This window comes from Polistes dominula, unplaced genomic scaffold (genome assembly GCF_049000335.1).
Source record: "Polistes dominula isolate Pdom_NZ unplaced genomic scaffold, Pdom_raw_medaka contig_28, whole genome shotgun sequence".
NCBI classification, from domain to species: domain Eukaryota; kingdom Metazoa; phylum Arthropoda; class Insecta; order Hymenoptera; family Vespidae; genus Polistes; species Polistes dominula.
In genome coordinates, this window is record NW_028300879.1 from 1,114,534 (window position 1) to 1,139,433 (window position 24,900).

The following is a 24,900-nucleotide window of genomic DNA, read 5'->3' on the forward strand; positions in this document are numbered from 1 at the left end:
GGTTACCGATGAAAGCTCCGAAATACGAACGACGTTGATTGGTTAACATTCGCGATCCTAACGCCATCAGGAGTAGCATCGCTGAACACTCGTATTCTCATTGGTCCATTTAAATTTCGAATGTTGTGCTAAACGTATAAACTTGACACGCGGTAAACACTTCGACAGACGGTGTTTCTACGCGCGAAATGATGTCTCTCAATGATGATTGATATATTTAAAAACTCAGCAGGGGATATCCTCTAAGTATTTGTTTTTTGATTGTCAAAACGTTACGTTTTTGACGATTTTTCTTTCGTATGTGATATGTGGATTGAAATACTCGTTTTTGTTTATTTGCACTCGTAAAGTTCAATTTGCATTTGTTTAATAAACATTGTTATACCTTTGCATGGCAGTTAACGGTTGAATCTGTTAAAAAAAAAAAAAATGTATTCTGGATGAATCATATCTGAGCCTCTAGTAACGAATGTTTGAATGCGTGGGAAGTAGTGACTGTTGTATGTGTATATAGGCTTAAAAAATGTGCTCCCGAATATGGAGAAGAGGTTGAAACTGGTTTCAATGATTTTCCATGAAGACAAAGTTCTTTCTATTTTATATCTTTCAGTACTTTCATAATAAATAAAACGTTATATACTGAATTTATATATTTTCTATAAATCAATAATAATATTTAGTTCTAGAAGTACACATTATTTTCTATAAAATAAAATGAGAGAGTTATAATAATAATAAATATAAATTGTTTAGTATTTACCTTATTAAAGCCTTGAAATAGCTTACAATTACTGTCAGTAACATTTGTTCCTTCTTTTAATTCCTTTTCAGGGTCATCTTTTGATTCTTCATGTTATATTCTTTTTAGACATTTACATTTGCATTTCTAAATTGAATAAAAGCTTGTCTTGTGTGTTAGTATGAAATTTTTTCCTAAAAATAGAATTAGGTTTTATATAATTACTGTTTTAAATTTGAGAACATTTATTATTTAATATTGAATAGAAAACAACTAAGTTTATTTGATATATGTTTAATTGAGAAAAATTCTAAATATATTAAATTTTGTATCAACTTTCATCTGCTTCATCACTTTCTTTAACTGTCCTTATCTTCTTAATTTATTTTTCTCACTAGTAGTCAAGTTTCTTCACATCCTACAATAACGTAAGGTTAATTTTACATTACAAAAGAATGTCAGAATACAATAAGTCACAATATAAATTAATCAAATTAGGATTTTAAAATAATAATTGAATAAATATATATCAGCCATTATTATTATTATTATTATTTCTTTTCTTCCTATCAATGAAATAATCTTATTTATGACTAATATAAATAATTCAATAAACATTAGATAAAAATTGAATTATGACCTTTCGTGGTAATAAATTTCAAATAAAAAGTTGAGTCATAGTTGTACATGTATTTGTAATTCTTTGTTTAAAATAAAAACAAGTAAAGATTAACTTGCTCTTTGTATATTGTTTATTTATTTATTTATTTATTTATTTAATTTACTAATATTTTTTTATGTTTCTATTTATTATTGTTAATTTATTTAATACTTTCCCATATTATAATCCATCACCTGCCATCTGTCGTAAGATAAAAAAAAAGAAATCACCGGAAATGAATACATTTGGTGGCGCTAATGTGCTACTTCCTTCTTTCATATATACATAGTTCACAAGTTGACTTTCTGAACATTGCATGGAATTTTGAATAGAAACATTTGAGCCTTACGCGTGAGATGATCAAAGTTCAAGTTGAAACTACGATACTTATTTATTGAAAATGTCGTCTAATAAGGATAGAGACAGTGACAATATTTTAAAGAAGTTAAGAAAAAGTGACGAAAATGAGGTTGTAAATTGCAAAAGTAGTACGGATTACAATGAAGGACTCAAATTACGGCAAGGAACTGATAGTTTCCCAAATATTAATGAGAGACCAGTCGACGATATATCCATTGAATTCTTCTATAAACCACATACTATTACACTTCTTCTTATTTCGATAACTGCTGTAATTTATTCAGCTTTTACAAGGTATTTAGAATGGCATGATAATAATATTTAATCATGTATAAATGCATGTTTAATAATAATTTATGAAATAACAATATAATCACTCCTATGTAGGAATACCAACAATGTGGAAGACAACATGTGGGCTGGCATGTTGTGCGTTATCTTTTTCTTCCTTATTATATCAGTGCTTACATTTCCAAATGGACCATTTACAAGACCACATCCAGTTGTTTGGAGGATCGTTTTTGGTTGTAGTGTACTTTATTTGATGGGCTTACTCTTTATGTTATTTCAAAATTATGATACCGTCAGGAAAATTCTTATATGGGTTGATCCTGGTTTAGCTAATTTTCACATAGACATGGATAAAGAATATGGTGTTAATTGCTCAGATATTACAATAGAAAAGATATGGAATCACTTGGATGTGTTTGCACTAGCTCATTTTCTAGGATGGGCCTTTAAGGCTATTCTCATACGTCATCTTGGTATACTTTGGGCTATTAGTGTTATGTGGGAAGTAACTGAAATAGCATTCGCACATCTATTACCAAACTTTATTGAATGTTGGTGGGATGCTTTTATACTTGATGTTTTGGTATGTAATGGGCTTGGTATTTGGGTTGGATTAAAGATATGCTCTATTTTGGAAATGCGAGAATATAAATGGGTCAGTATAAGGGATATAGAAAGTACTACTGGCAAACTAAAAAGAGCAGTGCTTCAATTTACTCCTGGTAGTTGGACTTCCGTAAGGTGGTTAGATCCAATGTGCACTCATATGCGATTCGTAGCTCTTTGTCAACTTGTTATTTTTTGGCAAGTTTCTGAGCTAAATACATTCTTTCTGAAACATGTATATGAGTTTCCGCCTTCTCATCCATTTGTCATAACACGATTGGTATTGATTGGTGTAATCGTTGCTCCATCAGTTAGGTGAGAACATTTTTAAATAGGTTAACATTAAATCAATTTTTTGAAATTCAATTCTTTAATGCATTAATTTAATAGCTTACATATCTGCCTTAACATATCGAACGTCGGCCTTTTTTACTTTGTTTTGTCATAGACTAGCAATGTGAGTTCCGGCGTTCAATGTGTTAATTTTATACTTGTTTTCTAAGTCAAAATGAAGTATATTATTGCAGACAATGAAAAAGAAAAAAAAATATGACTGCTTTCTTTTTTTATAGGCAATATTATATGTATGTAACTGATCCATCATGCAGTAGAGTAGGTACTCAATGTTGGGTATATGGTGCAATTATGGTAACAGAAGCATTACTTTGTATACGTCATGGTGCAGCTCTCTTTGAACGGACCCAAGCCTTAAACATACTCCTTTGGCTTCTTTGTCAATCTCTAGTATCTGTTTTATGCGTCTATGGATGTGTTTTATGGCATCAGTATTTTGAGGTATGCCGTATAGTTATTAACTTGTAACTCTTTAGTGATCTTTTAACTAACTAAATTAATTTGAGCGTGTTCTGTCTGCAACTTGTACATGTTGCTTGCTGTTCTAGACGGATAAGAACACTGTTAAAAAGCAGTCTGTGATCAAACTACATGAGAGCTGCTTGGATGTAACATGTAGTGGTATGTTTTAATACTGCATCATTTGAACATCAAAATGCTGTCTATATAAATGTCATTTAAACATTGGTTGTAAATGTTTGATTTCTATTTATTAGATATAATATGTTGACAGCAGATAAATTTTACAAAATATTTGCGATTTTCTAAACATTCTGTGAAAGTTATATTTCTTTCCTAACATTTCTTTTTTTACGTTTTTTAACATTTATATTAAAGAGACAAACTAATTTATTCTTCAACTGTGAAATATTATAATATACAATTAGTAGAAAATTGTCATTAATGTCATTTTGATACATTTATCATGTCTATTCATGCAATGCAAATTTACTTTTAAAATTAAGAACTTTAGTTATAATATATTTTCTGTTTCAGGGGACCTGGCACACCACATTAAATCTGTGGAATCGATTGATAAAAAAGGACAGTAAGACAGTCCCTTGTAATAATTAACTAAATTAATGGTTAATTTATTAAACTATGCAACTTTCTAGTCGTTCAGAAGCGTACGAATGAATTTGTAAGCTTAGCAAAATATGATTGGATGTGCGTACGTACGTTTTAACTATTATGATCGTATGAATGAATGTTTTGAAAACAAATCTTGTTCCTGAGAATAAATGCAAAAGATCGTTATTCATATTTTATGAATACTTTAAAAGATCACTTTTTTCTTCTTGTGTTACAATCATTTTGAAAGGATTTGTACATCTTTTAACGTGAGATATGGGAAAACTTCGCAAGTACCACTGGGGACAATTTGTGATCCTTCAGAACAATTCCATGCTTTGCCTAGTAAGTTATTGTTAGATGCAGAAATGAAGACACGGATACGGCTAGGTAATTCTTCGTTTTCATGGAGAGAGATATAAGATGTCGTCAATAACGATTTCGTACAATACATCTGTAAAATCCATTATAAATATTTTTGGATTTAAAAGAATATTGCTGTTATTGCAGCTTTATTTAACAAATGGGATATGAGAGAGAGAGAGAGAGAGAGAGAGGGAGAGGGAGAGAAATAGAAAGATAATAATTAGCAATAATTTACATTTAACTGCAAAAGTACCTGAGCATAAGTAAGGTAGAATGATTGATTTATGTTTGGTTTTAGCCATGGAAGATAACTATTTGAAAACAGTTGTAATCTCGTAACAGTATCATATGTTAATCTAAGTCCCATGATTTCGGATAGACGTTCATTTAATGTCAATTCTGAAATCTAAAATAGTTTTATATAAGTCGAGTATGAAAAAAAAAAAAAAATGATGTATGCCATGTGCGATGATGGTGTTATATATTACTTTATAAGATATTGTCTGAGAAGTATGTGGCAGTGTGATGTTCTTTTCTTCTTTGGAATAATTTTCTTCGTGACAAGTTAAATAGTCTTCAAATACTGAGTTTACATCTGTGCTTAACTGAGAATAACTGTTGTCTCGAGTTTGATTCCAATAGTGCAAACCTTAGGTATAACAAATGCTGCCATTATTTAATAATAACCAAATTTTTCAAGGCCTTACTGCTATTAATTAGAAAGTTATATTATTTTATATGTAAATTATACTTATGTGATTATATTACCATTTGCATCAAAATGATGAGAGATCTGACGTGATATTAAATTTCCAATTGTCGCCCATGTTAAATAATTTAATGAATTTTCGTCATTTGACATAAACATGTCACCATAATCTATTGCACCAAAAGGTATAATAATAAGATTCAAAATATGAATTGCAATGCCTTCTGATTGGAAAGGTGTAGCATAGTGTGTCCAACTACAATGTAATATGTCAAAATAAAAAGTCTTATTGATATAAATAAAATAAAATATCATATATATATATATATATATATATATATATATATATATTTATATATATGTACATTTGTTTTGGTCTACCAAGGTTTATATCCGGTGATACCATAGAATACATTGATGATCTATATCTTTTCATTAAATTTAAAGAGTTTTCCAAGTAATTGTCAGATAAATTCAACTAAAATGAAACATAATATTTTAAAAATATTGGATAATAATATAATTTATACAATCAATAAAATAATTTATTGCATGTCATTCACAACTAAGAAAATGCAATTTTTTTTAATTCTCTCATGTATTGACATTTTTTGTTTATACCTTATCTTTTTCTTCATATTTAAAATATGAAACTTCTGGCACAGAAAGCTTAAGATCATTTAACTTTGACAGTAATGCTCGACGTTCATTCATTAATCCATCTTCTTTTTCTATGTTTAATTGTAGAGTTTTTTTAAGTTCATCAAAGAGTATTTTTATCTAAGTATATTAAAGCAAATTATTATTATTATACTCTTAGTAAATATATGTGATGATTTAACAATATTTCTTTATAATCTTACCGTATGATTCATAAATGTAATCTCTTTATCAGATAATGAAGACATATATAAATTAGAAGCTTCAGGTTTTAATAGATTTATACTAACTTTGAGGCAATGTTGTTCCATATCTTTATGTTTTGGTATTATTAACTGTACAAAATGATTAATATAATTATTAAAATAAAACAAAACATTCTTAATGTTTTTATTTGAAATACTTACGTCTTGATAAAGTTTGTATGCATATAAACCTAAAACAGCATTGTGAAATTCTTTTGGTCTTTCTTTCCAAAAGATTCCTAAATTTTGTAAACCTTTTCTCATTTCTTTATCAAAATAAACTTGAAATTTTGAATGTGGTTCTTGAGTAGTTGTAGTTAATGAGCTTATAAGATCATACCAATTTATCTGTAAATATGTTTAGACAAATTTGAATGATCAGATTAGATAAAATTAATATTGAATTAAATATGATACTCACAAATGTAGTTATATTATTTAATTCATCTATTGACAATTCAGTATATTTCTTCATTAAATATGCTTTACGAATTTCATTTTTAAGTGGAAATACCTATTATCATATTAAGAAAATTTTAATAGCAGAAAATATTTTTTAAAAATATACATATATATACATATAGAAGAGAACAATTTTACTTACAGAAAAGAAATTGTTTACTATTTCACTATCAATATGAATTCCTGTCAGAACCACTTCTTGATCTATATTTTCTGAATCATTAAAAACTCCAAGTATCTTTAAAGCTTCCTTTATATGATAGATAAATCTTGTATTATTTTGCTTTAAAAAAAAAAAAAAAAAAAAAAGAAAGTATATAAAAAATACAGTTTTAATTATTTAACAACTTTTATCAAATTTCAGTATATTTTCACTTAATACCTCGCATGTTGAATAGTCTTCATAAAGTTTTTCAAGATCAACAAATTCTTTATGTGTATCGATTTCTTTTGCATAACAATACTCATCTATGTTTTTATTATCAAATAGATTTTGATGAAGCACAGGTCCTACTTTAAAAGTAAAATAGCCAGGCTTGTTTTCATCAAGATCCACAGCCACGTCAAATAATAAAGGACTTAACATAAATAAAAGAATTAATATATTATTTAAAGTTGATCTTTTTTTATAACATCATATTAAACTCACCTATATGTTTTTAATAGTTTAGCATAGAAATTTGTAAAAGTTTCATTATTCTCAAATGTTTCATTATTCAAATAAAATTTTCCGATTTTTTTTATTGCTTCATTTGCTGCAAACACAAGATTTTGTTGTATTTAATAATATTATTTATTAATTGTATAGAAATTCAATACTTACCTATCATTATTCTTTCATTTATATTTATATTTTCATATTGCATACAGCTATTGTAGTATTTTGCAAATAATGATGCTGCATCTCCATTATCATCCTTTAACATTTGTTCTGTAAACATTTAGTGATTTCTAGAAAATTTCTCAATTATTTAAGACATGTTTATATAATATAAAAATCAAAATTGCATACTAGCTATTCTGTGATATGCCTTATCTGCCAAACTTAAGTCTATCATTTGTGGATTTGCTACCATTCCACCACAAGCATATTCATAAAAATCCTCACATGGATCAGCAGAATGATTCATATAAGATAGTATTCTAGCAGCTATTTGTTTACAATGTCCTGAATCACATATATTATTATTTGTAGTGACATTTGTAATAATAACGTTTGATTCTAGGTTTGATGCTGTAAATGCATTTGTTGTTGTTTCTACAAATTCTTTTGTTGTTAGTGTTTTCTCTGTGGAAGTAGTTTCATTTTGTAAAATGGTACTTTGTGTAGAGTCTGTTAATTTTGATGTATATTCGGTAGGTTTATAAACTGTTGTAGTTGTTAAATTTGTTAAGAAAGAATCATTATGTTCAGTAATATCTGTTACAGTAGAAAATGCAGATACAGTTGAATCAAGAAAAGTGGTCATTGAAACTGTGCTTGTCATGTTATTTGGTTCTTCTGTAATACCGTTTGTATTATCCGTAGTATTAATTTGATCAAATGAAGAATAATTAGAAGTAAGTTCATTCTCTGTTAAAGTAGTAGAGTATACAGTAGTAAAGTATAGATCATTAGTTTCAGTTTCATTATTTATCACTATTTTTGGAGTCATTGTAGTACTATCATTCTGTTCATTTTCAAACAAGGTTGTATCAGTAATATCACTATAACGATTTGGCTGTTCTGTAGACTGAATTTTGGTAACAATTGTATTATTTTGATCTTGTGAAACTGTTGATTTTGTATCATTATTCAGAGTACTTATAGAATCTGACATAGTTGTTAAAAAGGTATTTGTTTCTAAAACTTCTTGTGTTGTTGTTTTGTTTTCGAAATAATGATCAAAATAATGAGATGTCTGCTCGTTATTAGGTATATTTGTTTCTGTAATAATATCGACTGATGCGTCCGTTGTGGTGGTTCTAATTGTAGTTGTAGTTGTAGTTTCTAATGTTTCTGATCCATTGTTATTTTGCTGTATTAATATTTATCATCTCTTAGAGAAATATTGTATTAAATGATAAAAGAGAAATTTGTAGAATTATAAATATTTATTAAACTTACGCGTGCCGTGAAATATTTGTCATTATCCTTAGTGTTAGATTTTGTCCATGTTAAATTTGCAATAAGAATAAATATAAATAAGAAAAAAAACACTAACAGCGTAGCAATACAATTTTTAAAAGATTGATCTCTTTGCGCTATTTTATGCTCTTCTTGATTTGCAATTCGATATGAACCACGTGAAGGCATTTTATTTTTGATAGAATTTAATAAAAGTCTTCTTCAATATTGATTATCTGTGATTTTAAAAACGTAATAAAAAGAATATTTATTTAATTACATAGATATGTCATAGATATTATTATTATTGATATTATTATCAAAGAAATAAAATAATGAAATATCATATGTAAAGTATCGATAAAGGTGCACAATTTGAACCGTAACCGTACAAATCCTTTCGCTCGAACGAACTAAATAATGAATATATTTTTTCGTCAGTTGTTCTTAACTCTAAGGAAAAACTTGTGGTTTCGATAACCACATCCTTCCAAAATAATCTTAGAATTAAAGATAGGCAAAATTACGTCACACATGTGAGATTACTTCCTTCATTAATTACTTACTAATGAGATAAAATATATATGATTAATTTATATGCACACTGAAATATTGTTCTATTCAATTTTAATGCCGCTGGTTCAAAAGGCAGTAATTAAAAAATGTAACATACAGAAATATAAGTTACTTATGTTGTTAATATTTATAATACAATTATCACAGATATGTAAATTATAAAATATCGTACGCTATTTTAAAATGCAACCTGTAGTTTTTCAATGATCCCATTGCACGTACTATGATAATAACTTATTTATATACTAGGCTAATTATATGATTTAAATAGGATTAAAAAATATATTTAAAAACTATTCGCCTTCTTGATGCATCGTGTATATATCGGTGTTGCGTTTTACTTCATTTCCGATTGAATCGGATCGTATAGTTGCATCGATTGTCGAACCAATATTTTTCGAAATCGAATTGCTTCCTATTCTTTTAATGTTCGAATCATTTTTCGAATCATTTGATTTTAACATTTCGGTGGTAATCTGTAATTAAATGAATATTTAATAATTATATTTATTTATGAAGGAAAAAAACAATTCTTATTTAAAATGTATAATTACTTTTCTTTGAATTTCATCAGCCTTAAATTTCTCTAATTTCTCCTTATCGGCGACTCCAATTGCAGCCTTTGCAGATGACATTTGTCTCTTTGGAGTAGGTTTTCTTGGCTTAAATGAACCAGATGCTTTTTTAGGCAACTGAGAACTTGTGTGTTTTTTAGTCTCACTTGACTGATCACAATTGTGAGTAATTAATTGATCCTTAGTTTTAAATGCCTAAATATTATCATATCAAATAATTTAGTAATGATTACTCATAATATTTACATAAGCTAATAATATAAACTTAATACTTACGTGTGAACAAATATCACATTTTAAACTATGTTTATTCATTTCATGATGTTTAAGAGCTTGCGCTCGATGAAAGTTACGATTGCAGTGACTGCAACTAAATCGTTTAATATTACTGTGCGTGAGGAGATGTCTTTTTAATTTGTCCGGACGTGAAAATTCACTCATACAACCCAAATATCCTCTAAATGGACATTTTAATCTTTTTGTCAAATCGTGAATCAACATATGACGACCAAGTCGATCCTTTCGTTTAAATCTAGCTGGACAATGCTAGTATTAAAAAAAACAAAAAAAAAACAAAAAAAAAACATTGAAATAAATTTGTAGTGTAATACAATTTGTTAATATACAATCATATATGGATGAGATAAAGTATAAACGTACTGGACACAAAAAAGGTGTTTCCTCGCTATGAATTAATTTATGATTGGCTAAATATTGTTCTGTTTTAAAGGCTTTACCACAATCTTCACATGCAAAACGTGCAGATGAAGCATGTGTTTTTAAATGCCGCCTTAAAAATCTTTCAATTAAAAAACTCTTTCCACAGTGTAAACAAGCATAATCATGTGTGGTAGTTTCTGTATGATGTTGTAAAGCTTCCAAATTAGAAAACGATGATTTACATACATTACAACAATAATATTTTTCTGTTGTTTTTTGTTTTTGGACGGAATGAGCATATTGATGGAGTCCTAAGTCTGATAAAGTATTAAATACTTCACCACAAACATGACAACGATATTCCGACCGTTTATGACTACGAGTGTGCTCCAAAAAATCTTCAAGTTCAGCAAACATCATACTACAACTACTTTGCACACATTTGTACACTTTTAGTGCTAAATGAGAAACTATAAGATGGCCCTTAAGAGCTTTGTACGAATCAAATATTTCTTTACAGAACTGACAGTGATAGGTACGATCTATACTTCCATCTGGGGGTACCTATCAAATATTAACAATTCATTATAAATTTAATACATAATAAAATGATAAGTTATATTATAAAATAATACCTCAGGTGGTAACGAGTGTATAGCAGTTCCAGGCCACACTTTGTGCGATGACATATGTTTCTTTACATTAGACTTTTGTGCAAATGCTCTTCCACAAACTACGCATTGATAAGGTTTCTCTCCTGTATGAGATCGTTCATGCTGTTGCCAGTAAAATTTTTTTGCAAACTGCTTACTACAATAACCACATTTATACTGTAATAATATAAGTCAATTTTTGAACAAGAATATAATACATACATTTATACAAATTAATTAATATAACTGAAAATGATAAAAATGTGTACTTTTAAATTTTGTGCTTGTTCAACATTTTCCAGTTCTACGGATACTGTATCAGGCGATAATGTTTTACTATTTATAGAATTAACTAAGTTTTCTTCTTGAAGGATGTCAGTTTGTAAAATTTGAGATACCTCCTTCGATTCATTTTTCATAGGTTCATTATCTTCAATAATTCCCGAATTTGTAAAGGTATCAAGACTTTCAGAACTTAATATAATTGGAACACTAAATGTAGAATCAGTTGTAAAGTAATTTGCACTTTCTTGGTCCATACTAGAAGAAGAAACATTATAAGAGATTAATATTAATTTAATTTCAATTGATTTCAAAAAGTTTACATCAAATATAGACAATATCTGATTTACCTAAATAACATATCTGTTTCTTCAAGTATAATAGATTCACCTAGTTGATCTGATCGTACAAATGATTCTTGAGGATTATATTGCGATTCATCTTGACTAGTATCTTCAGCACGTACAATATGACTTTCGTCATTTACTAAAAATTGACTCAAATCCACCGTTTGTTCTTGCGTTTTTTGATGTGTCCTTTTATGAAGAACGAACATGTGAAGCGATGTGAATTGACTTTTACATTTTCCACATTGAAATATGTCTTCTTCATCTTGATCTATTGCTAAAAAAAAAAAAAAAAAAGAAAGAAACATAATAAAAAGACATTCTTACAGTATGATTTTATTGAAATCATTGACATTGTTCTTTGTGAACATTATATGCTATGCATACCTGATTGTTCTACTTCGGTAATAAGATTTTGAGATTCTAATAAAGATTGTACAGAAGGGCTATCGAGTGAAACACCTACGAAGGGATACGAAACGACGTTAGTAGTAAATTTATTCTTTTCTTCTTGTAAATATTCATACTATCCTCTTGAGTCTTTATTGGTTAACCCCACCTACTGAAAACACTCGCAAGTTTTACCTGTCAGAGCGTCGAAAATAGATTGTGCCATATTTCACTGTAAATTTATTGCTTCATTTTAAAAGAAAAGTAACAATTAAAGTGATTCATGAGTGATCTAATCTGTCAAAAAAAGGCAAACATCTAGTCCAAAACATATCGAAAATTCCTATACTGTGATAGCGTTGTTGCTGCCCAAGGCATTAGTGCGTGTAAATCGATATGTCGACCAACAACAACGATTCTACATTTTAAATCGACTATTTAATATCAACATGATCGCGTTGAATAAATTTCAACATACAAATTCTTTCTCTTTTCAATTAATAGGAATTTCTTTTGGAGGGAAAAATCAATAGCGACGATCAACAAATTCAAATTATTAATCAGTCATATATTTAACAATTCGTTAAACAATTTTTGCACGCAGTGTAGTTTGAAATATTGAATTGAATTAAAAAGAAAGATATTAACAATTTATGAATTCATAATACATCAAGATAATTATTAATTATTATAAATGTTCATTGTAAATTCATGAATCACGATTGTTTCTTTTTATTTTTAATTTTGTCATTATTAATAATACGAAGATTAAATGGAATAATCGATAATCGCATGATAATTTTACGATAATCGAAACACGAGAGTTTTTAAAAGCTAACACTAGATGGCGCTTCGTATAGCATTGGCAGCACTGCGTAGTTAGCTCGAAAAAGCTACAAATAAATTTGGGTAGTGGCTTTACGAGCTTCCCGTAATATCGTAACCTTAATAGTTCCCATTTAGATTAAATCATATTTAATAATCGTTATTAATGAGTTAATCGTGTTCTTTGAAGGGTTATTAGCAAATATTTATTGTTTAAACGCGGATAAAGTGTCGATATTATACGAAGCAGTAGTGTTATATTGCAGTGCCGGTTTGTTATTGCATCTACATAGAAAGAAGAAGATTATTAGGCAATGGGAAACATTCACACTTGTGGTCCAAACGAAGCCCTCGTTGTATCAGGTACGTATATCATTTTTAATCTAATATTTATTTTATTTCAAGCAATGCGTAATGTTTATTTAGAACTGCTATGCTTGAATTGTAAATAAGTTATAAGATACAATTGAATGACACTTCACATTATTCAATATTATTTTTTAATATTATTTAGTTGGTTAAAAGATTCATGCATGCTCAAATTATTTGTTTATATCTTATTACATCAAGAATATTTTATAAATTACATAGTATTAACACTAGAATTATCAACAGTTGAGACCTCTATCAAAACCAGTCAAAATGACTGGTCTTTAAAAAAGATGTAAAAGTATAATATTATTATATTTATTGACTTATTATTATTTTACAAAAATAATTTCATGTTTTGAAATCTTAAAAACTATATAATAACAATTATAATAATAACAATAAGTACAAGAATATCAAAGTTGTCAAACCAGTCATAATGACTGATGTGGTAATTCTAGTGTTAATGTTTAGTTTCTTATCAATAACAAATATCTTGACAAGAAATCTAGACAAAATATATATTTTTCTTTTTCTTTTTGTCTTTTAATTCAGTGAATAATCATTATTATAGAAATTAGAATGAAATTCATTTTTAAATAACTTTTATTGAAAATATTGAATTCCAAATTACTACATGTATATGCAGTTAGTTTGTATACTATGGTCTAATGTTCTTAGTTGTATATTGCATACATAAAAAAGAGGAATCGTTGACTATGATTATAATAAACTTGTTTAATAAGTAAGTTTTATTGGTTACAGTCTTCTTAAATTACTAAATGTAAGATTAAACGGTTAATAAAAAACTAGATGATAGATATTAATATATTATTCATTTTTGAATAATTTTTACATTGTATATCTTTTATTTCCAATGGAAACAATGAAAAAATTGAAATTAATAAATAATTATTCTTATATAAGATTTAATATTTATTTTATATTATATCTTCTAATTATAGGTTTAACTGTGAAAAATATATATTAATAAAATATATTTAATTAATGAATTTAGTTTGCTACTAGGAATCTCTTGCTTCAACGTTGGATATTTATGTGGATGAGTCATCTTACTGAATGGGATCGAAATTCATGCATTTGACGTCATTATCTCAGTTATCGAGATAATTTTTTTTTTAAAGCTGATACAATTTTTATATTTTTACTATTATTACTTAAAAAAAAAAAAAAAAGTTTATAAAAAAATAAAAATACATTTTGCAATTTCGTTAATTTTTTTTTAATCTTTTTTTCGAACATCATAATATTTATCATATTCGTCTATGCTAGTATATATATGTATATGCTATAATGGATAAAAGAAATAAATGATTTTCTTGTCTACTTCGTGGTTCCTGTTATTGTGGATAAAACACTCGACAAATCAATTATGTGAATTATCACATTGTGGGGATTGCCAATGACGTTGGATAGTCATATTGCATTTTACTGGATATAGTATATACATATATATATGGTATATAACTCATCTCTTATTTATCAATCTTGTATTACGCATTCGATCGTCCTCGCGTGATCACAAGGACACAATAGGTCATAAATGAAGAACAATTACACGATGAGCGCACGTGATCCAATGCAATCATACCTCGGCATCGTATTTGCTCCTAGTTTATAATTTCTACTAGTTAAATGAATTAGTTTTCTTTTGTGGAGGTTGTATTTGCCAGTCTTGTTTGATCATATCAGCAGCTTTTTCACCGATCATGAAGATAACTGCGTTTGCATGGCCAATCGGTATAGTGGGCATAATAGAGGCATCAACCACTCTGAGATTTTTGACACCATAAACTCTTAAACGTGAATCAACTACAGCATAGGGATCTGTTTTGGGTCCCATCTTGACGGTTCCAATTTCGTGATTCATCATAGATGGTAAATATTTGATTGCACATCGCCAATAATAGTCGCTTGCAAACTCGTAAGATTCACAACCAGGTATTTTGATATTATGTAGTTGACTATTGTACGCGAGGAAAGGTTCTGTTTTAGATATGTTGATGGCATGCTTGATACCTTCAAGGAGAATTTCGACATCATCAGGATGAGAAAAGAAATTAGGATCTATCTTGGGTGGCACGAAGGGATCTTTCGATCTTAATGTAAGACGACCTACACTTTTTGGACTCTGAATTATTGGCCAGATCGACCAGGCGTCTTTATTTTCAATAGGTTTATAAACTGTATTATAAATCTCGTCTGTAACTCGTTGACCTACCCTAAAGCCTTTGCCATTGTCCGAGTGTAATGAGGCGGAAGTAAAGAGTAGTTCGATGTCCGGCTTCTCAGAAGAGGCATACTTTGTTCTGATGAATGCCAAAGCTTCGGCACCTCCAGGAATAGAGATGATGTTGCTTCTTTTAAACACATAATCCAATATCACGCTCGGTTTTAGCATATTTTGAACTACTACAGACACAGGTTGATTTATCAAGAAGACTAAACCCAAGAAACCAATGTGTTCGTACATGTTGTATCCAACTTTGGAATCTTGAATTACATTGATTCCCAACTCTTGAAGATGTTCCTTTGGTCCTATACCTGATAGCATAAGTAGTTTAGCAGAATCGATCGTGCCCGCGGATAAAAGCACTTCTTTTGTGCTGAATATGAGTTTTTGCTTGTTATCTTTAAAATATTGGACACCGTAAGCTCGGCGATTTTCATCAATAAGAACTTTTGTTACTCTTGCGCCAGTTACTATGTCCAAATTTGGTCGTTTCACTTTAAGATAGGCTTTTGCAGCACTGCAACGCGCACCCTTGTCCATGTTGACTTGTATATATGAAAAGCCTATTCGTTGTTCGCCATTGTAGTCGATAATATCATAGCCAAGTTTCTTTCCAGCTTCAAGAAATGTCGTGGATAGTACGGTATGAAAAGGAACATGTTCGACGCATAAATATCCATCCTTTCCGTGATACGATGAATTAATGATACCTGAGATGTATATATAAAAATTTAATTTTTCATTTTCTTTACTTTATAGATTTTATTAGAAATATTTTGATAAATATTTGTACATAAACATGAGTAATATATTGAAAGAGAACAATTTCAAGATATCAACCGAATGAAGAGATGTTGATTTGGTTAGTCTGACTAAAGTTCAGGCTTTAGTGAATATATGAGAAGGGTGAGTAATCGAAACGCGACCATTTTCGTTGGAGGGTTAAAACACCCCTATTCTGAGACGACTAAGGTTCAAACGATCCCACGAACTAAAACTTTATGTGAATATCTTTTCGAATTTAATTTATTCTATTCATTCTATTTTTTTTTTTATAATATTTTTTTTTAATTCTTTATGATATTTTAATCTGAAGAATATCCTAATAAAATGTAATAAATAAATGTGATGAAAGTAAATTTCACTGTAACTTACTAGGAATGTCGAACTTTTCACTTTTTATATAATACGGTAAAACGTCTTCGTAAGACCAGCCGTCGTTGCCTAAGCTTTTCCAGTGATCAAAATCCAACTTGTGGCCACGTGTAAGAATCATATTATTAAGAATGCTGGTTCCACCAAGAGCTTTGCCACGTGGCCAGGCACATTGCCGATTAATCATTCCAAAACAAGTATTTTGTTGCGGTTCCATTGGGTAATTCCAATTATAGTCCGTTAATTGATTTATATTAGTTATTAAAGGAATTTGATGAAATAAATTTTCTGGATAACCTGCCTCTAATAATAATATCTTCCAATTTTTATTTTCCGATAAACGATTAGCAAGAACTGAACCTCCGGAGCCTGCCCCGATTATAATAAAATCGTAGTTCTTCCATTTAGGATAATACGTCGTTTTAACTTGTTCATTCTTATTTGTATATTCTCTTAATAAATCGAAAAATGTTGCACTTTTTACCGCAGATATCAAAATAACTAATAACAATGATAATATAATTATTATTCGTAACATTATCTCGAGAAACTTCTGATCGATTTTCTTTTCCACACTTTCGACGTTCTAACAACTGTAACCAAAAGGTGAACTAACTAAATGTGAAATCTTATCATTCGTTTTATACTAATAAACCGGTTTGTATATATTATCCAGAAACACTTTCTCAAACAGATAGCAAAATGTTCTCCTTTATAATTTTTATATATACAAATATTAGACGCGCGAATGGAAGGATCACGCTCAAGAATGGGACCAATAACGGGATTTGGTTTTTGGCAATACATTTTCGAGTTCTTGATGCCAACTAATAATAATAATAATAATAATAATAATAATAATAATAATAATAATAATAATAATAATAATAATAATACAAATATAGAAATATAATATATATATATATATATATATATATATATATATATATATATATATATATATATATATATGTATATGTTACCATGAAAGATCGTTATTGGAGAATATTAATACTTAACGGATGGGTCGAATTTGTTCTGTCTTTCCTAGTTTCCGGGCATTTTTTCAGGATAATTAAATAGGTAAACATAAATGTATGGATTTAAAGCGTTGTAGTTTTATTAAATCAATTATATTTCTTATAATATTTTATAACGGTATTTATACCTGTAACTGATGGTATCATGAAAAAATAACAATGTGCATAAAAGAAAACTGTAATGCAACATATTAAAAATTCATGGAAAAACGTAGATCTACGTGGCCTGTCTTAGGAAGTCACAACGAAAAAACTTAAATCTACGGGGGCCCCTCCCTTAACTGTTAAGATTCACATGGTCACTTGATGTATGTTTAAACAACACATATATCACATATATATTACATACATTATATATAATCACATGATTGAATTATCACATTTTTCTATTTACGCTTATTATATTTATATTTATATTTTCCATTTACGCTTATATTTTATTTTATTATTATTATTATACTTTTCAACGGACCTATGTATATTTTTTTTTTTTTACATATCAATATTTACAATTATTATTATAATATGAAAGGATGAAGAAAAATGAAGAGAAATAGAATACATAATTATTAATAAACTGAGCGTTATTCAAATTTTATGGCACGCGAAGATATTATACCTGAGTTATGTATGTATATTTCTAACTAACACTACTTTTACTATGTTCAAAATATTCTATCTTCAAAATAACATCAAATGTTTCTGATTTGCATTTTATTTTTTTGACCATTTCTGTTATTTTACTTCGTACATTGAACCCCTTTCGTTACTACAGGCGACTATAAAATCGTCCACCATAAAATGCCATGTATTTTACAGTTATAACACATCAAATATCCCACTCTGGACGTAGTGTTTTGTTTCTTTTGATTAAAAACCATTAATATCAGCAACACAATGACTCAAAAATGAGTTTCTCTGCTGCTAACGATCAGTCTCTCGAGTAAAGTGCAGTTTTAATGTTGCATGTTGCAATGGCCCGTACAGTAGGAGTACCACAGCGAAAAACACGCCCCTAGCGAAAGGGTTAAATGTATCGAACGTAATATCTTTGATTATTGTTTTTTTTCATTGATCTTTTCTACCCTATCCATTAAAAATTTTGGTTAAACTATCATATTACGTTATTTGGTTGGATAAGATAACCAATCGCTCTTAATAAGATCTGCACCTTTCTCACCGATCATGATTGCTGGTGCATTAGTATTGCCACTACAAATCGTCGGCATTATAGATGTATCGATGACTCTTATATTTGGTATACCATAAACCCTCAATCTAGGATCCACAACCGCGGTAGGATCGTTTGGTGGACCCATTTTGGCTGTACCAACTGGATGATAAATTGTCATGGAAACGTGACGAATATGACATTCCCAGTAGGCATCTGAGCCGAATTTTAGATGTCGACAACCAGGTAACTTCGTTCGATATAATCTAGTACCAAATTGTTTGAAAACTTTCGCTTCGGCAAGTTGAACAGATATTTTCGCACCTTCGACGAGAGTGGCTATATCTAATGGATCATCGAAGTAGTTAGCGTCAATTATTGGACTGTGAAAAGGATTAGAGCTTCTTAGTCTAACCGTACCACGTGACCTGGGTCTGAGGAGAAGAGGCATGAAAGTGAAAGCATCCTTATTAGCTATCGGATCGTAAACAGTGTCGTAAAATTCATCTTTTAGTCCTAAAACCTTTTTCACTTGTATACCACCATCTGAATTAATGGATGCCGGTGCCATATGAATTTGAATGTCAGGATAATCAATAGATTTGTTAGCAAATTTTGTGTTGACAAAAGCGTATCCCTCAATTCCACCAAGAGTGGTCATAGGTCCTCTTCCGTTGGCTGCGTATTGCATTGCTACTGGTGGGGTATAGAAACGTTTCTGAATGATAGCTACCGGTTTATCAATGAGGAAAGTAAGACCACCCATTCCTATGTGATCTTGAAGATTATCACCGACTCGCAGATCTTTCAAAATAGGTATGCCAACCTGTCTTAAATGTTCCTTTGGGCCAATACCGGATAGCATTAGAATTTGAGGGCTATTTATAGCACCTGCTGATAAAATGACTTCTTTGCGAGCCCGAATGTATTGCTTACGTCCATTTCTCACGAATTCCACACCCATCGCTCTCATGGTGAAAGGATTGATAATGATTTTTGTAACGTGAGAATTCATAGCTGTGTGAAAGTTCTTACGTAATCTTATAGGGCGTAGGAAAGCTTTGGCAGTGGAACACCTACTGCCTCTTCTTATAGTTCCTTGTGGTATCATAAAACCGGTTTGAAATTCTCCGTTTATATCTCTCAAATTGTAACCTTGTTCGACTCCAGCTTGTGCAAACGCCACCCCAAGAGGTGTGATCCATGGTGATTCTTGTACAGTCAAGTAACCACCCGTTGAATGATAAGGGTTGTTTTGAAGATAAGGATTCCGATTGTCTTCAGATTTTTTGAAATAATAAAGTGCCGTTTCGTAACCCCAGCCAGGATTACCTAAGGATTCCCAATAATCATAGTCGTGTCTATTACCTCTGACATAAAGCATGTAATTTAAAACGCTCGATCCTCCGAGAACTTTCCCACGTGGCCAGTTACAACGACCACCTTTCATCGCGAGACAAGCTCTTCCTGTTGGTTCCGTCTTGTACTTCCAATCTAATTTAGTTAACTGCAAATAAGCAGCCAACGAAGGTACGTCAGTTATTTCATTTTCGTCCGGTCCAGCTTCCAATAATAAAATATTCCAATGTGAAATCTCAGAAAGTCTGTTGGCTACCACAGCACCAGCCGATCCTCCACCGATCACAATAAAATCGTATTCAATATTTAGGGGATTTCTATCGATAGGTCGACTTTCTGGATCCAATTGATCATATTGATAGTAAGATAGACCAGCTATCAAAAGTGGTACCAACCAAAGACTAGTTCCTACTAACCCTAATGCTCCTTTCAATGCCGTCGTTATTACTATCGTGCTGAACACCATCCTTTTCGTTACTTTTTAATTATGATTATTTCATAAGATCTAATTATCGATTATTTTGCTTATTATCCCTTGCTTCTTATTTGCGAATTCCAAGAGTCGACCTACTACTTTTTCTTTTCTTTCGAAACAACTTTTTCACTGACTTCGTCATAAATCGATATCCGGTGGTCGACTACAATAAGTGTTTTCAACTCTGTGCACTTGAAATGGATGGTCGAGATCGGTCTTTTTCATTCTGAGCTAACTATTCCTGGTAATATTTCCATGTAAATTTTTGAAAATCTTTCTGAAATCAAAATACAAATAATATATATTTCATTATCATCCTACTTTTCTATTTCTCGTCAAATTTATATTTTATAATGTTTATGTTGAATGAATTTTCTTTTTTTTTACATAACATCGTAATAGTCTTACGAAAGATGACGAAAGATCGGTAGGTGATGATTTTCGTATTGGAAACACGTGCGCATTGGTAGAATCATTTCATTTCTCTCTTTCTCTTTCTTTACGACAAAAGAAAGGAGATGTTGCAATCGTTATAATGGAGAAAGGAGAAAGTACTTTAGAAACATAAACCACTTTTGTGTTTAGTTTCTTCCATGAGAGTCACGGTTACGTTACGCATCTTTGAACTTCCTTATTTAGTTGAGAGATAACTAAGCATTCTCTTATCAGTTTATTATCATTTTCGATCTTTGCAACTAGGATATATATATACATACATACTTTATTAAGGTGCGAATTACTTTGATTATTATGCTTTCTCATTTCAATCGGAACTAAGATAGGAAGTAAGATAAGAAAAGATTTAGAGTTCAGTTAAAATGTGAATTTCGCGTGTTGTGTGAGCGCGAAATATAGGATAGCACGGTCACTTTCTTAACTTTTCCTTCCTGAAATAATTTGTTGAATTGGACGCCGGAAGAAGGTGGTCTATTATACGTGAGTTCCGGGATAATCATTACAGTTACTTCGTGTTTCTTTTGATGCACCTATTTTTACGACGAATTATCTTTGTTGAGATGTATGTTTTTTTTTCCCTCCTATTTCTTTTCTCTAAGAAGGACTTTCCTCTAAAGGATTTTAATGCACCTATTATAACGAATTATCTTTATTGATATGATTTGTTTGTTTTGTTTTTGTTTTTGTTTTTGTTTTTCTTCCTGAGTTTGACATTTGAAACGAAAGGAAATAAATGTATGTATGTTAATGAGTAAAAGGGAAGGTGAAAGATATTTCGCGTGATTAATGATTGAATAAAAAATAAAGTAATTCTTTTTGAGCGTGATTAAGTAAAATGATATATATATATATGTAAATTATTTGTAATACTTACTGTTAAAGCACTCATTAACGTTCCTCTATTGCTAGATACATTTGTTAGGACTGTTATTATTATGAAAACATTCCATTGCAAGTCGTTTCTTTCTCATCGATTAGTCGAGTTCATTGTACAGAGAGTTGTTACCTGTGCAGAGAGATAAATATAGTTACTGTTGCTTTACAATTAGCTAAAGAGTGATTAAAAGTGAGAATGCGTGTATGAACGTCTCTCTCTCTTTCTCTTTTTCTCTCTTTCTTATTTCAATCCTACGGTTTGTGTTAATAAAGATGATTTAAATATTAATCGTCAAAAAAGATATGATTAAAAATTAAATCTAAAAAATAAACAAGCGATAGTATTATATATCCCTTTGTTTGTCAAACCTGTTTTACGAATGTTTAATTTTTTAAATAAAAAATTTAATGAGGTCATCCGGTGGTAGTAGTAAGTCGTGAAAAAGAAGAATCTAAGAGAACAAAATGAATGAGAAAAATTACGAATGATTTTTAATGATATTAAGTCGTCTACAAAATTTCTTCCTATTTTTCTTTTTTTTTTTTTTATAAGTTAAATAATAATTAAATATATATATTTTTTGTTGTTATTGTTGTTGTATATTTTTACGTTATTTTATTAAATAATATCGATTCTATTCTCTATTTTACTTTTTGATATACTTGAAATTATTGAAACTTTAAAAAAATATTGTGCTCGTAGAATTACTAAAAAGAAACAAAGGGAAGAAACTTTTGGAACGATCTATTATTAATCCTTATATTACGAATATTTATTAATCCTTTTCTAATTATTTATATAGTATAATAATTTATATTTAGTAATTATATATTTAGTATGTATAGTAATTAATTTATATAGTATAATAATAATTATATATATATATATATATCTAGATATATATCTAGAAGAATATTATATATATGTAAATTAATTTCAATCACTATGACACCCTTATCCAAATTGAATACGTCCGAAAAGGATATTAATCCAGTGCAAATGTTTATATTATAATTTCTTTTAAGATTACACACCTTAATTATTTGTTAATTATTCTTTTTTTTTTTAATATTTGAATTACGATAAAACAACAAATTTAAGATTTCAACAGTGAACTTTTCTTCTTTTTTTGAAAAAAAAAAACAAAACAAAACCTTCGACGTAACTGACACACAAAACTATTTTCAATAAGATTTTAGTCAGTTGGAGATTAATACCACTAGTGACCACGAATATACTTCTAATGACAGTGAGATTCACTGAACGTGGGATACAGGACTATACCGTTGCTTTTCCCCCTCTTCCATTTTCTACTACTCCTTCTTATAGATTTCGTTTTGTCCTTCCCTCATAGTTCCCCCAAGACTCACCGCTTACACTTTGACAGTGAAAGTGCTTCCTTACTACATACCTCACTAGCTTCTCTTGAAAATATATCTACTTTAACATTCGTATGCATATGTAAAACCATGAAAGATCGAAATTGGAGAATTCAAAATTCTTATGATGAAATCTCAACGCATTGCATTAAATATAACAGTGACAGACAGTAGGAAATTCGAAATTTTTATTTATTTTCTTATACATTCATTATTTCGGATAGAAATCAAACGATCGTGAATTAGAATTTCCAATTAGGAAACTTATCACCAATAAATATCTTCTCTTCTGTTGCTTAAGAATCAAAATTTAACACTGAATTTGAATTTTTTTGTCGATTAATTATTTTCAATCAAAATCAATCATTCGTTAGAAACTTAATGATTGCGAAAGATCTCATTTCTATTACTTTCGTAATAGTTACTTTTAAAATATGTCAATAACCATTACAAAATATGATTACGACAGGGTTGGGGGGGGGGGTATGCTTTAATAAATATAAACTAATTCAAGGGGCTATAATATATGTATCAATATTATACATAATTACTATTAGGTGGATCGGAAAGTAATGTCGTTTCTACAAATGTCAAATTTTGTATATTTTTTTTTATCAATAACCGATTGATTTTGATCAATTTGATAATAAAAATTTGCATACTATTATAGATGAAGAAAGGTTGTTGATAACAAGGCTTATTATGTTATTGATTAAAAATATAAATTTGTTAGAAATATTTATTCGTTTCAATTTAAAGTTAAAAAGCGACATTATTTTTCGGTCCACCTGATATATTAAATACTATATATACTATATTGTATTATAGTATACTAGGGGTTTATGATTTAAAAACTGGAATCGAATAAGTTCGATCATCGACTCGAATATTTTCTATAACTCGAATATCGACTAATTTCAATCTATAAGCTTTTTGCATAAGAATTTATAAATGAAAAATTAATTAAATAAACAACTTAAATATTGAACCGAATTGTAACGCTAAACCATTATCGAATCCACCTTAAGACACAGACAAAATTTCATTAAAATCGGTCCAGCTGTTTAGGAGGAGTTCAATTACAGAAACGTGCACAGAAGAAATATATATATATATATAATTACAATAGTACTTCATTTTTCTCTTATGTTTTGCAAAAAGTATACTTATAAACATTTGATTTCCTAATTAAGTTAAAGGGAATGATCGTAAGTATTAAGATGGTTTTTATTAACATATAATAAATATTTATTTATGTTACTTATTTATATACATATATGTACGTACAGATGTGTTTGCATATTTAAAACAACAATTTTAATAAATTTATTTGTCAAAGTTTTGAAATATTTAGCTTAATTTCATTGTTTTTAAAATATATTATACTATAAGATTATATTAGTTATAAATTTGAATTGAATTTATA

General features: G+C 29.2%; 5 protein-coding genes across 6 annotated transcripts in view; 2 read left to right on the forward strand and 3 right to left on the reverse strand.

The window, feature by feature from the left end:
• Window positions 1-1,656: 1,656 nt before the first annotated feature.
• Window positions 1,657-4,274, forward strand: l(3)77CDf (phosphatidylserine synthase 1 homolog l(3)77CDf). Its single transcript, XM_015324844.2, has 5 exons — window positions 1,657-2,054; window positions 2,148-2,972; window positions 3,230-3,452; window positions 3,560-3,632; window positions 4,008-4,274. The coding sequence occupies exons 1-5, from the start codon at window positions 1,801-1,803 to the stop codon at window positions 4,061-4,063; spliced, it is 1,431 nt and encodes a 476-aa protein (XP_015180330.1). The 5' UTR covers window positions 1,657-1,800; the 3' UTR covers window positions 4,064-4,274.
• LOC107068429 (neprilysin-2) lies at window positions 3,700-9,092 on the reverse strand. Its single transcript, XM_089171691.1, has 15 exons — window positions 8,632-9,092; window positions 7,537-8,542; window positions 7,348-7,455; window positions 7,174-7,279; window positions 6,907-7,102; window positions 6,667-6,807; window positions 6,484-6,576; window positions 6,225-6,410; window positions 6,021-6,152; window positions 5,779-5,937; window positions 5,523-5,635; window positions 5,217-5,413; window positions 4,937-5,097; window positions 4,702-4,854; window positions 3,700-4,536 (listed from the first exon to the last, which is right to left on the reverse strand). The coding sequence occupies exons 1-15, from the start codon at window positions 8,818-8,820 to the stop codon at window positions 4,321-4,323; spliced, it is 3,156 nt and encodes a 1,051-aa protein (XP_089027817.1). The 5' UTR covers window positions 8,821-9,092; the 3' UTR covers window positions 3,700-4,320.
• Window positions 9,093-9,309: 217 nt separating this feature from the next.
• On the reverse strand, window positions 9,310-12,580 carry LOC107068450 (uncharacterized). Its single transcript, XM_015324825.2, has 9 exons — window positions 12,310-12,580; window positions 12,112-12,186; window positions 11,728-12,001; window positions 11,365-11,635; window positions 11,078-11,272; window positions 10,443-11,006; window positions 10,059-10,328; window positions 9,762-9,977; window positions 9,310-9,683 (listed from the first exon to the last, which is right to left on the reverse strand). Exons 1-9 carry the CDS (start codon window positions 12,338-12,340, stop codon window positions 9,501-9,503), a joined length of 2,079 nt encoding a protein of 692 aa, XP_015180311.1. The 5' UTR covers window positions 12,341-12,580; the 3' UTR covers window positions 9,310-9,500.
• Window positions 12,581-12,989: 409 nt separating this feature from the next.
• The window catches only part of Flo2 (flotillin-2), a 54,738-nt gene continuing 42,827 nt past the window's right edge, over window positions 12,990-24,900 (forward strand). Inside the window, exon 1 of one of the 2 annotated variants that reach the window (XM_015324846.2) lies at window positions 12,990-13,302. In XM_015324846.2, the coding sequence (XP_015180332.1) occupies window positions 13,254-13,302 (49 nt within the window). In that variant the 5' untranslated portion in view covers window positions 12,990-13,253. Of the gene's footprint in view, window positions 13,303-15,079; window positions 15,208-24,900 lie in introns of those variants that run through there. The other variant, XM_015324848.2, reaches the window with a different exon arrangement.
• On the reverse strand, window positions 14,805-20,753 carry LOC107068455 (uncharacterized). Its single transcript, XM_089172017.1, has 4 exons — window positions 18,888-20,753; window positions 16,708-17,303; window positions 16,514-16,553; window positions 14,805-16,312 (listed from the first exon to the last, which is right to left on the reverse strand). The coding sequence occupies exons 1-4, from the start codon at window positions 20,751-20,753 to the stop codon at window positions 14,957-14,959; spliced, it is 3,858 nt and encodes a 1,285-aa protein (XP_089028143.1). The 3' UTR covers window positions 14,805-14,956.